This window comes from Palaemon carinicauda, chromosome 5, assembly GCF_036898095.1.
Source record: "Palaemon carinicauda isolate YSFRI2023 chromosome 5, ASM3689809v2, whole genome shotgun sequence".
Taxonomy (NCBI): Eukaryota; Metazoa; Arthropoda; class Malacostraca; order Decapoda; family Palaemonidae; genus Palaemon; species Palaemon carinicauda.
In genome coordinates, this window is record NC_090729.1 from 106,805,949 (window position 1) to 106,820,948 (window position 15,000).

The following is a 15,000-nucleotide window of genomic DNA, read 5'->3' on the forward strand; positions in this document are numbered from 1 at the left end:
AGACTTATTCTTTCTGCATTTGTCCACCTGATGAAGAAACAGTACAAGTGAATCTTCATCAGGTAACAAAGCATGCTAGACCAAGTCAGTCTTCTTCTCTCTGCTGCTTTTGTTACTGCTGCTGCTGCTCCTTGTCCTTTTCCTCCTACCAATGTTGCTGCTGGTCCTCCTTCTTCTTCTTCTTCTTCTTCTTCTTCTTCTTCTTCTTCTTCTTCTGTTGCTGCTGCTGCTGCTGAGAAGAAGTCAGACTTGTTCTTTCTGCATTTGTCCACCTGATGAAGAAACAGTACAGGTGAATCTTCATCAGGTAACAAAGCATACTAGACCAAGTCAGATTTCTTCTTTCTGCTGCTTATGTTACAGCTGATGCTGCTCTTACTCCCACTGTTTATATTTTTTTTCTGTATCGTGTATTTTTTTAGGATACTGGATTTTCTATTACTTTTTTTTTCATTTTCTTTTTTTTATATTTTTTTTGGATTTTTTTATATATATTTTTGGCGATTTTCTAGTTTTAATGTTTTTAATACTCCTCTACTTATAACTTACTCCTCTTCTTCATTGAAGATATTTTCAAGTGAATCAAATTTCCCGAGGACTTCCTTAACTATATGATCAATCCTGTTCTTCTTAGTGAATCTTTCAAGTCTTTCTTTTCTATTCAATTCTTCCAGAATTCGAATTTCCTTCTCTTTTTCCATGATGATTCTCTTAAGATTGATAATTTCTTCTGCCATTTGGTTCACCAGAAGATTCAATTGGTTCTTCACCTCAATGACATAGTGAAGATCAAGTCCTCTTTGTTTAATCTCTGCTTTTTCCTCTTCAATTCTTTCTTCCAAAATTTGAATTTCCTCTTCTTTGGCTTTGATAATTCTCTTCAGAGAAGTATTTTCGTCTTCTCTTTCTTTCTTTTCCTGGAGAACAATATTTAGTTCTTCTTGTACCTTTCTTCTTTCTTCTTTTTCTTCTTCAATGTTCTCCTCCATTGTAATCTTTTCCTCTTCTTTATCCATTATAATTCTCTTCAGAGAAGTAATTTCCTCTTCTCTTTCTTTCTTTTCCTGAAGAACGCTATTCAGTTCTTCTTGTACCTTTCTTCTTTCTTCTTCAATGTTCTCCTCCAATGTAATCTTTTCCTCTTCTTTATCCAGTATAATTTGCTTCAGAGAAGTATTTTCCTCTTCTCTTTCTTTCTTTTCCTGAAGAATGCTATTCAGTTCTTCTTGTACGTTTCTTCTTTCTTCTTCAATGTTCTCCTCCAATGTAATCTTTTCCTCTTCTTTATCCAGTATAATTTGCTTCAGAGAAGTATTTTCCTCTTCTCTTTCTTTCTTTTCCTGAAGAATGCTATTCAGTTCTTCTTGTACCTTTCTTCTTTCTTCTTCAATGTTCTCCTCCAATGTAATCTTTTCCTCTTCGCTATCCATTATAATTCTCTTCAGAGAAGTATTTTCCTCTTCTCTTTCTTTCTTTTCCTGAAGAACGCTATTCAGTTCTTCTTGTACCTTTCTTCTTTCTTCTTCAATGTTCTCCTCCAATGTAATCTTTTCCTCTTCTTTATCCAGTATAATTTGCTTCAGAGAAGTAATTTCCTCTTCTCTTTCTTTCTTTTCCTGAAGAACGCTATTCAGTTCTTCTTGTACCTTTCTTCTTTCTTCTTCAATGTTCTCCTCCAATGTAATCTTTTCCTCTTCTTTATCCAGTATAATTTGCTTCAGAGAAGTATTTTCCTCTTCTCTTTCTTTCTTTTCCTGAAGAATGCTATTCAGTTCTTCTTGTACCTTTCTTCTTTCTTCTTTTTCTTCTTCAATGTTCTCCTCCAATGTATTCTTTTCCTCTTCTTGATCCATTATAATTCTCTTCAGAGAAGTATTTTCCTCTTCTCTTTCTTTCTTTTCCTGAAGAACGCTATTCAGTTCTTCTTGTACCTTTCTTCTTTCTTCTTCAATGTTCTCCTCCAATGTAATCTTTTCCTCTTCTTTATCCAGTATAATTTGCTTCAGAGAAGTATTTTCCTCTTCTCTTTCTTTCTTTTCCTGAAGAATGCTATTCAGTTCTTCTTGTACCTTTCTTCTTTCTTCTTTTTCTTCTTCAATGTTCTCCTCCAATGTATTCTTTTCCTCTTCTTGATCCATTATAATTCTCTTCAGAGAAGTATTTTCCTCTTCTCTTTCTTTCTTTTCCTGAAGAACGCTATTCAGTTCTTCTTGTACCTTTCTTCTTTCTTCTTCAATGTTCTCCTCCAATGTAATCTTTTCCTCTTCTTTATCCATTATAATTCTCTTCAGAGAAGTATTTTCCTCTTCTCTTTCTTTCTTTTCCTGAAGAACGCTATTCAGTTCTTCTTGTACCTTTCTTCTTTCTTCTTCAATGTTCTCCTCCAATGTAATCTTTTCCTCTTCTTTATCCAGTATAATTTGCTTCAGAGAAGTATTTTCCTCTTCTCTTTCTTTCTTTTCCTGAAGAATGCTATTCAGTTCTTCTTGTACCTTTCTTCTTTCTTCTTTTTCTTCTTCAATGTTCTCCTCCAATGTATTCTTTTCCTCTTCTTGATCCATTATAATTCTCTTCAGAGAAGTATTTTCCTCTTCTCTTTCTTTCTTTTCCTGAAGAACGCTATTCAGTTCTTCTTGTACCTTTCTTCTTTCTTCTTCAATGTTCTCCTCCAATGTAATCTTTTCCTCTTCTTTATCCAGTATAATTTGCTTCAGAGAAGTATTTTCCTCTTCTCTTTCTTTCTTTTCCTGAAGAACGCTATTCAGTTCTTCTTGTACCTTTCTTCTTTCTTCTTCAATGTTCTCCTCCATTGTAATCTTTTCCTCTTCTTTATCCATTATAATTCTCTTCAGAGAAGTAATTTCCTCTTCTCTTTCTTTCTTTTCCTGAAGAACGCTATTCAGTTCTTCTTGTACCTTTCTTCTTTCTTCTTCAATGTTCTCCTCCAATGTAATCTTTTCCTCTTCTTTATCCAGTATAATTTGCTTCAGAGAAGTATTTTCCTCTTCTCTTTCTTTCTTTTCCTGAAGAATGCTATTCAGTTCTTCTTGTACCTTTCTTCTTTCTTCTTTTTCTTCTTCAATGTTCTCCTCCAATGTATTCTTTTCCTCTTCTTGATCCATTATAATTCTCTTCAGAGAAGTATTTTCCTCTTCTCTTTCTTTCTTTTCCTGAAGAACGCTATTCAGTTCTTCTTGTACCTTTCTTCTTTCTTCTTTTTCTTCTTCAATGTTCTCCTCCAATGTATTCTTTTCCTCTTCTTGATCCATTATAATTCTCTTCAGAGAAGTATTTTCCTCTTCTCTTTCTTTCTTTTCCTGAAGAATGCTATTCAGTTCTTCTTGTACCTTTCTTCTTTCTTCTTCAATGTTCTCCTCCAATGTAATCTTTTCCTCTTCTTTATCCATTATAATTCTCTTCAGAGAAGTATTTTCCTCTTCTCTTTCTTTCTTTTCCTGAAGAACGCTATTCAGTTCTTCTTGTACCTTTCTTCTTTCTTCTTCAATGTTCTCCTCCAATGTAATCTTTTCCTCTTCTTTATCCATTATAATTCTCTTCAGAGAAGTATTTTCCTCTTCTCTTTCTTTCTTTTCCTGAAGAACGCTATTCAGTTCTTCTTGTACCTTTCTTCTTTCTTCTTCAATGTTCTCCTCCAATGTAATCTTTTCCTCTTCTTTATCCAGTATAATTTGCTTCAGAGAAGTATTTTCCTCTTCTCTTTCTTTCTTTTCCTGAAGAATGCTATTCAGTTCTTCTTGTACCTTTCTTCTTTCTTCTTTTTCTTCTTCAATGTTCTCCTCCAATGTATTCTTTTCCTCTTCTTGATCCATTATAATTCTCTTCAGAGAAGTATTTTCCTCTTCTCTTTCTTTCTTTTCCTGAAGAACGCTATTCAGTTCTTCTTGTACCTTTCTTCTTTCTTCTTCAATGTTCTCCTCCAATGTAATCTTTTCCTCTTCTTTATCCAGTATAATTTGCTTCAGAGAAGTATTTTCCTCTTCTCTTTCTTTCTTTTCCTGAAGAATGCTATTCAGTTCTTCTTGTACCTTTCTTCTTTCTTCTTTTTCTTCTTCAATGTTCTCCTCCAATGTATTCTTTTCCTCTTCTTGATCCATTATAATTCTCTTCAGAGAAGTATTTTCCTCTTCTCTTTCTTTCTTTTCCTGAAGAACGCTATTCAGTTCTTCTTGTACCTTTCTTCTTTCTTCTTTTTCTTCTTCAATGTTCTCCTCCAATGTATTCTTTTCCTCTTCTTGATCCATTATAATTCTCTTCAGAGAAGTATTTTCCTCTTCTCTTTCTTTCTTTTCCTGAAGAATGCTATTCAGTTCTTCTTGTACCTTTCTTCTTTCTTCTTTTTCTTCTTCAATGTTCTCCTCCAATGTATTCTTTTCCTCTTCTTGATCCATTATAATTCTCTTCAGAGAAGTATTTTCCTCTTCTCTTTCTTTCTTTTCCTGAAGAACGCTATTCAGTTCTTCTTGTACCTTTCTTCTTTCTTCTTCAATGTTCTCCTCCAATGTAATCTTTTCCTCTTCTTTATCCAGTATAATTTGCTTCAGAGAAGTATTTTCCTCTTCTCTTTCTTTCTTTTCCTGAAGAATGCTATTCAGTTCTTCTTGTACCTTTCTTCTTTCTTCTTCAATGTTCTCCTCCAATGTAATCTTTTCCTCTTCTTTATCCATTATAATTCTCTTCAGAGAAGTATTTTCCTCTTCTCTTTCTTTCTTTTCCTGAAGAACGCTATTCAGTTCTTCTTGTACCTTTCTTCTTTCTTCTTCAATGTTCTCCTCCAATGTAATCTTTTCCTCTTCTTTATCCATTATAATTCTCTTCAGAGAAGTATTTTCCTCTTCTCTTTCTTTCTTTTCCTGAAGAACGCTATTCAGTTCTTCTTGTACCTTTCTTCTTTCTTCTTCAATGTTCTCCTCCAATGTAATCTTTTCCTCTTCTTTATCCAGTATAATTTGCTTCAGAGAAGTATTTTCCTCTTCTCTTTCTTTCTTTTCCTGAAGAATGCTATTCAGTTCTTCTTGTACCTTTCTTCTTTCTTCTTCAATGTTCTCCTCCAATGTAATCTTTTCCTCTTCTTTATCCATTATAATTCTCTTCAGAGAAGTATTTTCCTCTTCTCTTTCTTTCTTTTCCTGAAGAACGCTATTCAGTTCTTCTTGTACCTTTCTTCTTTCTTCTTCAATGTTCTCCTCCAATGTAATCTTTTCCTCTTCTTTATCCATTATAATTCTCTTCAGAGAAGTATTTTCCTCTTCTCTTTCTTTCTTTTCCTGAAGAACGCTATTCAGTTCTTCTTGTACCTTTCTTCTTTCTTCTTCAATGTTCTCCTCCAATGTAATCTTTTCCTCTTCTTTATCCAGTATAATTTGCTTCAGAGAAGTATTTTCCTCTTCTCTTTCTTTCTTTTCCTGAAGAATGCTATTCAGTTCTTCTTGTACCTTTCTTCTTTCTTCTTCAATGTTCTCCTCCAATGTAATCTTTTCCTCTTCTTTATCCAGTATAATTTGCTTCAGAGAAGTATTTTCCTCTTCTCTTTCTTTCTTTTCCTGAAGAATGCTATTCAGTTCTTCTTGTACCTTTCTTCTTTCTTCTTCAATGTTCTCCTCCAATGTAATCTTTTCCTCTTCTTTATCCAGTATAATTTGCTTCAGAGAAGTATTTTCCTCTTCTCTTTCTTTCTTTTCCTGAAGAATGCTATTCAGTTCTTCTTGTACCTTTCTTCTTTCTTCTTCAATGTTCTCCTCCAATGTAATCTTTTCCTCTTCTTTATCCAGTATAATTTGCTTCAGAGAAGTATTTTCCTCTTCTCTTTCTTTCTTTTCCTGAAGAATGCTATTCAGTTCTTCTTGTACCTTTCTTCTTTCTTCTTCAATGTTCTCCTCCAATGTAATCTTTTCCTCTTCTTTATCCAGTATAATTTGCTTCAGAGAAGTATTTTCCTCTTCTCTTTCTTTCTTTTCCTGAAGAATGCTATTCAGTTCTTCTTGTACCTTTCTTCTTTCTTCTTCAATGTTCTCCTCCAATGTAATCTTTTCCTCTTCTTTATCCAGTATAATTTGCTTCAGAGAAGTATTTTCCTCTTCTCTTTCTTTCTTTTCCTGAAGAATGCTATTCAGTTCTTCTTGTACCTTTCTTCTTTCTTCTTCAATGTTCTCCTCCAATGTAATCTTTTCCTCTTCTTTATCCATTATAATTCTCTTCAGAGAAGTATTTTCCTCTTCTCTTTCTTTCTTTTCCTGAAGAACGCTATTCAGTTCTTCTTGTACCTTTCTTCTTTCTTCTTCAATGTTCTCCTCCAATGTAATCTTTTCCTCTTCTTTATCCATTATAATTCTCTTCAGAGAAGTATTTTCCTCTTCTCTTTCTTTCTTTTCCTGAAGAATGCTATTCAGTTCTTCTTGTACCTTTCTTCTTTCTTCTTCAATGTTCTCCTCCAATGTAATCTTTTCCTCTTCTTTATCCAGTATAATTTGCTTCAGAGAAGTATTTTCCTCTTCTCTTTCTTTCTTTTCCTGAAGAATGCTATTCAGTTCTTCTTGTACCTTTCTTCTTTCTTCTTCAATGTTCTCCTCCAATGTAATCTTTTCCTCTTCTTTATCCAGTATAATTTGCTTCAGAGAAGTATTTTCCTCTTCTCTTTCTTTCTTTTCCTGAAGAATGCTATTCAGTTCTTCTTGTACCTTTCTTCTTTCTTCTTCAATGTTCTCCTCCAATGTAATCTTTTCCTCTTCTTTATCCAGTATAATTTGCTTCAGAGAAGTATTTTCCTCTTCTCTTTCTTTCTTTTCCTGAAGAATGCTATTCAGTTCTTCTTGTACCTTTCTTCTTTCTTCTTCAATGTTCTCCTCCAATGTAATCTTTTCCTCTTCTTTATCCAGTATAATTTGCTTCAGAGAAGTATTTTCCTCTTCTCTTTCTTTCTTTTCCTGAAGAACGCTATTCAGTTCTTCTTGTACCTTTCTTCTTTCTTCTTCAATGTTCTCCTCCAATGTAATCTTTTCCTCTTCTTTATCCAGTATAATTTGCTTCAGAGAAGTATTTTCCTCTTCTCTTTCTTTCTTTTCCTGAAGAATGCTATTCAGTTCTTCTTGTACCTTTCTTCTTTCTTCTTCAATGTTCTCCTCCAATGTAATCTTTTCCTCTTCTTTATCCAGTAAAATTTGCTTCAGAGAAGTATTTTCCTCTTCTCTTTCTTTCTTTTCCTGAAGAACGCTATTCAGTTCTTCTTGTACCTTTCTTCTTTCTTCTTTTTCTTCTTCAATGTTCTCCTCCAATGTAATCTTTTCCTCTTCTTGATCCATTATAATTCTCTTCAGAGAAGTATTTTCCTCTTCTCTTTCTTTCTTTTCCTGAAGAACGCTATTCAGTTCTTCTTGTACCTTTCTTCTTTCTTCTTCAATGTTCTCCTCCAATGTAATCTTTTCCTCTTCTTTATCCAGTAAAATTTGCTTCAGAGAAGTATTTTCCTCTTCTCTTTCTTTCTTTTCCTGAAGAATGCTATTCAGTTCTTCTTGTACCTTTCTTCTTTCTTCTTCAATGTTCTCCTCCAATGTAATCTTTTCCTCTTCTTTATCCATTATAATTCTCTTCAGAGAAGTATTTTCCTCTTCTCTTTCTTTCTTTTCCTGAAGAACGCTATTCAGTTCTTCTTGTACCTTTCTTCTTTCTTCTTCAATGTTCTCCTCCAATGTAATCTTTTCCTCTTCTTTATCCAGTATAATTTGCTTCAGAGAAGTATTTTCCTCTTCTCTTTCTTTCTTTTCCTGAAGAATGCTATTCAGTTCTTCTTGTACCTTTCTTCTTTCTTCTTCAATGTTCTCCTCCAATGTAATCTTTTCCTCTTCTTTATCCATTATAATTCTCTTCAGAGAAGTATTTTCCTCTTCTCTTTCTTTCTTTTCCTGAAGAACGCTATTCAGTTCTTCTTGTACCTTTCTTCTTTCTTCTTCAATGTTCTCCTCCAATGTAATCTTTTCCTCTTCTTTATCCAGTATAATTTGCTTCAGAGAAGTATTTTCCTCTTCTCTTTCTTTCTTTTCCTGAAGAATGCTATTCAGTTCTTCTTGTACCTTTCTTCTTTCTTCTTCAATGTTCTCCTCCAATGTAATCTTTTCCTCTTCTTTATCCAGTATAATTTGCTTCAGAGAAGTATTTTCCTCTTCTCTTTCTTTCTTTTCCTGAAGAATGCTATTCAGTTCTTCTTGTACCTTTCTTCTTTCTTCTTCAATGTTCTCCTCCAATGTAATCTTTTCCTCTTCTTTATCCATTATAATTCTCTTCAGAGAAGTATTTTCCTCTTCTCTTTCTTTCTTTTCCTGAAGAACGCTATTCAGTTCTTCTTGTACCTTTCTTCTTTCTTCTTCAATGTTCTCCTCCAATGTAATCTTTTCCTCTTCTTTATCCAGTATAATTTGCTTCAGAGAAGTATTTTCCTCTTCTCTTTCTTTCTTTTCCTGAAGAATGCTATTCAGTTCTTCTTGTACCTTTCTTCTTTCTTCTTTTTCTTCTTCAATGTTCTCCTCCAATGTATTCTTTTCCTCTTCTTGATCCATTATAATTCTCTTCAGAGAAGTATTTTCCTCTTCTCTTTCTTTCTTTTCCTGAAGAACGCTATTCAGTTCTTCTTGTACCTTTCTTCTTTCTTCTTCAATGTTCTCCTCCAATGTAATCTTTTCCTCTTCTTTATCCAGTATAATTTGCTTCAGAGAAGTATTTTCCTCTTCTCTTTCTTTCTTTTCCTGAAGAATGCTATTCAGTTCTTCTTGTACCTTTCTTCTTTCTTCTTTTTCTTCTTCAATGTTCTCCTCCAATGTAATCTTTTCCTCTTCTTTATCCATTATAATTCTCTTCAGAGAAGTATTTTCCTCTTCTCTTTCTTTCTTTTCCTGAAGAACGCTATTCAGTTCTTCTTGTACCTTTCTTCTTTCTTCTTCAATGTTCTCCTCCAATGTAATCTTTTCCTCTTCTTTATCCAGTATAATTTGCTTCAGAGAAGTATTTTCCTCTTCTCTTTCTTTCTTTTCCTGAAGAATGCTATTCAGTTCTTCTTGTACCTTTCTTCTTTCTTCTTCAATGTTCTCCTCCAATGTAATCTTTTCCTCTTCTTTATCCAGTATAATTTGCTTCAGAGAAGTATTTTCCTCTTCTCTTTCTTTCTTTTCCTGAAGAATGCTATTCAGTTCTTCTTGTACCTTTCTTCTTTCTTCTTCAATGTTCTCCTCCAATGTAATCTTTTCCTCTTCTTTATCCATTATAATTCTCTTCAGAGAAGTATTTTCCTCTTCTCTTTCTTTCTTTTCCTGAAGAACGCTATTCAGTTCTTCTTGTACCTTTCTTCTTTCTTCTTCAATGTTCTCCTCCAATGTAATCTTTTCCTCTTCTTTATCCAGTATAATTTGCTTCAGAGAAGTATTTTCCTCTTCTCTTTCTTTCTTTTCCTGAAGAACGCTATTCAGTTCTTCTTGTACCTTTCTTCTTTCTTCTTCAATGTTCTCCTCCATTGTAATCTTTTCCTCTTCCCTATCCATTATAATTCTCTTCAGAGAAGTATTTTCCTCTTCTCTTTCTTTCTTTTCCTGAAGAACGCTATTCAGTTCTTCTTGTACCTTTCTTCTTTCTTCTTCAATGTTCTCCTCCAATGTAATCTTTTCCTCTTCTTTATCCAGTATAATTTGCTTCAGAGATGTATTTTCCTCTTCTCTTTCTTTCTTTTCGTGAAGAACGCTATTCAGTTCTTCTTGTACCTTTCTTCTTTCTTCTTCAATGTTCTCCTCCAATGTAATCTTTTCCTCTTCTTTATCCAGTATAATTTGCTTCAGAGAAGTATTTTCCTCTTCTCTTTCTTTCTTTTCCTGAAGAATGCTATTCAGTTCTTCTTGTACCTTTCTTCTTTCTTCTTTTTCTTCTTCAATGTTCTCCTCCAATGTAATCTTTTCCTCTTCTTGATCCATTATAATTCTCTTCAGAGAAGTATTTTCCTCTTCTCTTTCTTTCTTTTCCTGAAGAACGCTATTCAGTTCTTCTTGTACCTTTCTTCTTTCTTCTTCAATGTTCTCCTCCAATGTAATCTTTTCCTCTTCTTTATCCAGTATAATTTGCTTCAGAGAAGTATTTTCCTCTTCTCTTTCTTTCTTTTCCTGAAGAATGCTATTCAGTTCTTCTTGTACCTTTCTTCTTTCTTCTTTTTCTTCTTCAATGTTCTCCTCCAATGTAATCTTTTCCTCTTCTTGATCCATTATAATTCTCTTCAGAGAAGTATTTTCCTCTTCTCTTTCTTTCTTTTCCTGAAGAATGCTATTCAGTTCTTCTTGTACCTTTCTTCTTTCTTCTTCAATGTTCTCCTCCAATGTAATCTTTTCCTCTTCTTTATCCAGTATAATTTGCTTCAGAGAAGTATTTTCCTCTTCTCTTTCTTTCTTTTCCTGAAGAACGCTATTCAGTTCTTCTTGTACCTTTCTTCTTTCTTCTTCAATGTTCTCCTCCAATGTAATCTTTTCCTCTTCTTTATCCATTATAATTCTCTTCAGAGAAGTATTTTCCTCTTCTCTTTCTTTCTTTTCCTGAAGAACGCTATTCAGTTCTTCTTGTACCTTTCTTCTTTCTTCTTCAATGTTCTCCTCCAATGTAATCTTTTCCTCTTCTTTATCCAGTATAATTTGCTTCAGAGAAGTATTTTCCTCTTCTCTTTCTTTCTTTTCCTGAAGAACGCTATTCAGTTCTTCTTGTACCTTTCTTCTTTCTTCTTCAATGTTCTCCTCCAATGTAATCTTTTCCTCTTCTTTATCCAGTATAATTTGCTTCAGAGAAGTATTTTCCTCTTCTCTTTCTTTCTTTTCCTGAAGAACGCTATTCAGTTCTTCTTGTACCTTTCTTCTTTCTTCTTCAATGTTCTCCTCCAATGTAATCTTTTCCTCTTCTTTATCCATTATAATTCTCTTCAGAGAAGTATTTTCCTCTTCTCTTTCTTTCTTTTCCTGAAGAACGCTATTCAGTTCTTCTTGTACCTTTCTTCTTTCTTCTTCAATGTTCTCCTCCAATGTAATCTTTTCCTCTTCTTTATCCATTATAATTCTCTTCAGAGAAGTATTTTCCTCTTCTCTTTCTTTCTTTTCCTGAAGAACGCTATTCAGTTCTTCTTGTACCTTTCTTCTTTCTTCTTCAATGTTCTCCTCCAATGTAATCTTTTCCTCTTCTTTATCCATTATAATTCTCTTCAGAGAAGTATTTTCCTCTTCTCTTTCTTTCTTTTCCTGAAGAACGCTATTCAGTTCTTCTTGTACCTTTCTTCTTTCTTCTTCAATGTTCTCCTCCAATGTAATCTTTTCCTCTTCTTTATCCAGTATAATTTGCTTCAGAGAAGTATTTTCCTCTTCTCTTTCTTTCTTTTCCTGAAGAACGCTATTCAGTTCTTCTTGTACCTTTCTTCTTTCTTGTTCAATGTTCTCCTCCATTGTAATCTTTTCCTCTTCCCTATCCATTATAATTCTCTTCAGAGAAGTATTTTCCTCTTCTCTTTCTTTCTTTTCCTGAAGAACGCTATTCAGTTCTTCTTGTACCTTTCTTCTTTCTTCTTCAATGTTCTCCTCCAATGTAATCTTTTCCTCTTCTTTATCCAGTATAATTTGCTTCAGAGAAGTAATTTCCTCTTCTCTTTCTTTCTTTTCCTTAAGAACGCTATTCAGTTCTTCTTGTACCTTTCTTCTTTCTTCTTTTTCTTCTTCAATGTTCTCCTCCAATGTAATCTTTTCCTCTTCTTGATCCAGTATAATTTGCTTCAGAGAAGTATTTTCCTCTTCTCTTTCTTTCTTTTCCTGAAGAACGCTATTCAGTTCTTCTTGTACCTTTCTTCTTTCTTCTTCAATGTTCTCCTCCAATGTAATCTTTTCCTCTTCTTTATCCAGTATAATTCTCTTCAGAGATGTATTTTCCTCTTCTCTTTCTTTCTTTTCCTGAAGAATGCTATTCAGTTCTTCTTGTACCTTTCTTCTTTCTTCTTCAATGTTCTCCTCCAATGTAATCTTTTCCTCTTCTTTATCCATTATAATTCTCTTCAGAGAAGTATTTTCCTCTTCTCTTTCTTTCTTTTCCTGAAGAACGCTATTCAGTTCTTCTTGTACCTTTCTTCTTTCTTCTTCAATGTTCTCCTCCAATGTATTCTTTTCCTCTTCTTTATCCAGTATAATTTGCTTCAGAGAAGTATTTTCCTCTTCTCTTTCTTTCTTTTCCTGAAGAACGCTATTCAGTTCTTCTTGTACCTTTCTTCTTTCTTGTTCAATGTTCTCCTCCATTGTAATCTTTTCCTCTTCCCTATCCATTATAATTCTCTTCAGAGAAGTATTTTCCTCTTCTCTTTCTTTCTTTTCCTGAAGAACGCTATTCAGTTCTTCTTGTACCTTTCTTCTTTCTTCTTCAATGTTCTCCTCCAATGTAATCTTTTCCTCTTCTTTATCCAGTATAATTTGCTTCAGAGAAGTAATTTCCTCTTCTCTTTCTTTCTTTTCCTTAAGAACGCTATTCAGTTCTTCTTGTACCTTTCTTCTTTCTTCTTTTTCTTCTTCAATGTTCTCCTCCAATGTAATCTTTTCCTCTTCTTGATCCAGTATAATTTGCTTCAGAGAAGTATTTTCCTCTTCTCTTTCTTTCTTTTCCTGAAGAACGCTATTCAGTTCTTCTTGTACCTTTCTTCTTTCTTCTTCAATGTTCTCCTCCAATGTAATCTTTTCCTCTTCTTTATCCAGTATAATTCTCTTCAGAGATGTATTTTCCTCTTCTCTTTCTTTCTTTTCCTGAAGAATGCTATTCAGTTCTTCTTGTACCTTTCTTCTTTCTTCTTCAATGTTCTCCTCCAATGTAATCTTTTCCTCTTCTTTATCCAGTATAATTTGCTTCAGAGAAGTATTTTCCTCTTCTCTTTCTTTCTTTTCCTGAAGAACGCTATTCAGTTCTTCTTGTACCTTTCTTCTTTCTTCTTCAATGTTCTCCTCCAATGTAATCTTTTCCTCTTCTTTATCCAGTATAATTCTCTTCAGAGATGTATTTTCCTCTTCTCTTTCTTTCTTTTCCTGAAGAACGCTATTCAGTTCTTCTTGTACCTTTCTTCTTTCTTCTTCAATGTTCTCCTCCAATGTAATCTTTTCCTCTTCTTTATCCAGTATAATTTGCTTCAGAGAAGTATTTTCCTCTTCTCTTTCTTTCTTTTCCTGAAGAACGCTATTCAGTTCTTCTTGTACCTTTCTTCTTTCTTCTTCAATGTTCTCCTCCAATGTAATCTTTTCCTCTTCTTTATCCAGTATAATTTGCTTCAGAGAAGTATTTTCCTCTTCTCTTTCTTTCTTTTCCTGAAGAATGCTATTCAGTTCGTCTTGTACCTTTCTTCTTTCTTCTTCAATGTTCTCCTCCAATGTAATCTTTTCCTCTTCTTTATCCAGTATAATTTGCTTTAGAGATGTATTTTCCTCTTCTCTTTCTTTCTTTTCTTGAAGAACAATATTTAGTTTTTCTTGCACTTTTCTTCTTTCTTCTTTTTCTTCTTCGATTGCCTCTATCACTCTTTCTATAACCTTATGCTTGTCTAAAATGATTTGCTCCAGAGAAGTAATTTCTTCGTTGCTCTCTTTCATCCTTACAAGAAGGGAATTTAGTTCTTGTTCCAACTTTCCTCTTCTTTCTTGATCCTCTTTAATTTTTTCAATCATCATCTCTTTATCATCTGCGTTGTTCTTGATAATTTTCTTCAGAGAAATAATTTCCTCTTCTCTTTCTTTCATCCTTTCAAGAGCGCAGTTTAGTTCTTGATTTATCTTTTCTTTTTCATCTCGTTCCTCTTCAATTTTCAGCGCCATGTTCCTTTCCATCTCCTCCAGTTGATGATCCAAATCTTCCTTGCTTTCTAGAGCGTTTCGTGAGTCTTCTTCCAACCGAAGCTTTTCAAAATCTGTCGGTTGATCTCCGTCACGATTCCAGTAACTCATAAACTTGCGGTACCCAAAGATCACAAGTCCAGTAACAATAGGTAGGCCGAAAGCAAATGCCGCTTTTCCGACGAAATTCCTCTGCGGGGCCGCCGCGGTCGGTTCTGCTGCAAGTTGTGCTCTCACCTCGAATGGCCGCTGCTCTTCTTCACAAGAGCTTCTTACGGCCCCAAATCGAAGGCGTGTAAAAGTATTGAATAACTCCCAAGAAATAACACCCAATAACCAAGTAATAAAATCTGCGTTTGTAGACATTTTTGTATATCTTGACGAGTGTAGTGATTCAGCTACTGTATATTTTGAAAAAATAAAAGTTGGCTCTAGAGGAGGTTGCTGGACTTCAGACTCCAAGATGATCTGCGGAGTCTCCAGGGAACCGTCTTTGACAACGGGTGGAATAACCGGCTTCAGACGACTCTTTCATTACGAGATGCAGAATTGCTAAGAATTCTCTTTGCATCAATAGGCGTAGGATGAAATGAGGATGAATTGCAAGAGCTTCAACAACAACAACAACAAGGACATGTCTTCGTACTGGCAGAGGAGATTCGAATATTTGCAGTCTTGAAGAATGCAGCTTAACTCCTCCGAAGACTTAATCCCTTCTCCGTGAGGATGATCATTTTTCATCTTCATGCAAAACGCATTCTGAAATATTCAGGTTTTCTCTTTTAGATTTGAGATTTTTCATAGTTTTAACTTTCATTTTCAATCTTTTTTTTTATATATTAAATTACAAATTTCAAGTAGGATAGTAAAACGCTGAAAATTATCTTATCCCTCAGTTTTCTTTTCTTTTATTTACCGCATTCTTCCACTCGTATTATGCTTCCATCCTCAAATATTCTCTTCTGTTTCTGAAGATTCCTCGCCTTCCTTTGGCCTTCCATTCCAGTCGCAAGGAACTGAATTCTCCAGCTCCGGGCTTCTTCAAGCCGACGACGATTTGGCGCTCCGCCATCTTGTCTCTTCACGTCTTCATCCAAACGTTTTCCGAATACGTTCATTCTTCTTG

At 34.2% G+C, this 15,000-nt stretch overlaps 2 protein-coding genes across 2 annotated transcripts in view; both read right to left on the reverse strand.

Moving 5' to 3' along the window:
- Positions 1-11,687, reverse strand: part of LOC137641056 (golgin subfamily A member 6-like protein 22) — a gene marked incomplete at its 5' end in the record, with an annotated part of 90,139 nt that extends 78,452 nt beyond the window's left edge. The window contains 3 exons of the mRNA XM_068373503.1: positions 550-876; positions 7,054-7,979; positions 10,851-11,687. Of these exons, the coding sequence (XP_068229604.1) occupies positions 550-876; positions 7,054-7,979; positions 10,851-11,687 (2,090 nt within the window). The remainder of the gene's footprint in view (positions 1-549; positions 877-7,053; positions 7,980-10,850) is intronic.
- An 843-nt stretch (positions 11,688-12,530) lies between these two features.
- LOC137641057 (golgin subfamily A member 6-like protein 22) overlaps positions 12,531-15,000 on the reverse strand; it is a gene marked incomplete at its 3' end in the record, with an annotated part of 2,575 nt that continues 105 nt past the window's right edge. Inside the window, exons 1-2 of the mRNA XM_068373504.1 lie at positions 13,371-15,000; positions 12,531-12,581 (exon numbers count right to left, since the gene is read on the reverse strand). The exon at positions 13,371-15,000 is cut by the window's right edge and continues 105 nt beyond it. Of these exons, the coding sequence (XP_068229605.1) occupies positions 12,531-12,581; positions 13,371-14,240 (921 nt within the window). The remainder of the gene's footprint in view (positions 12,582-13,370) is intronic.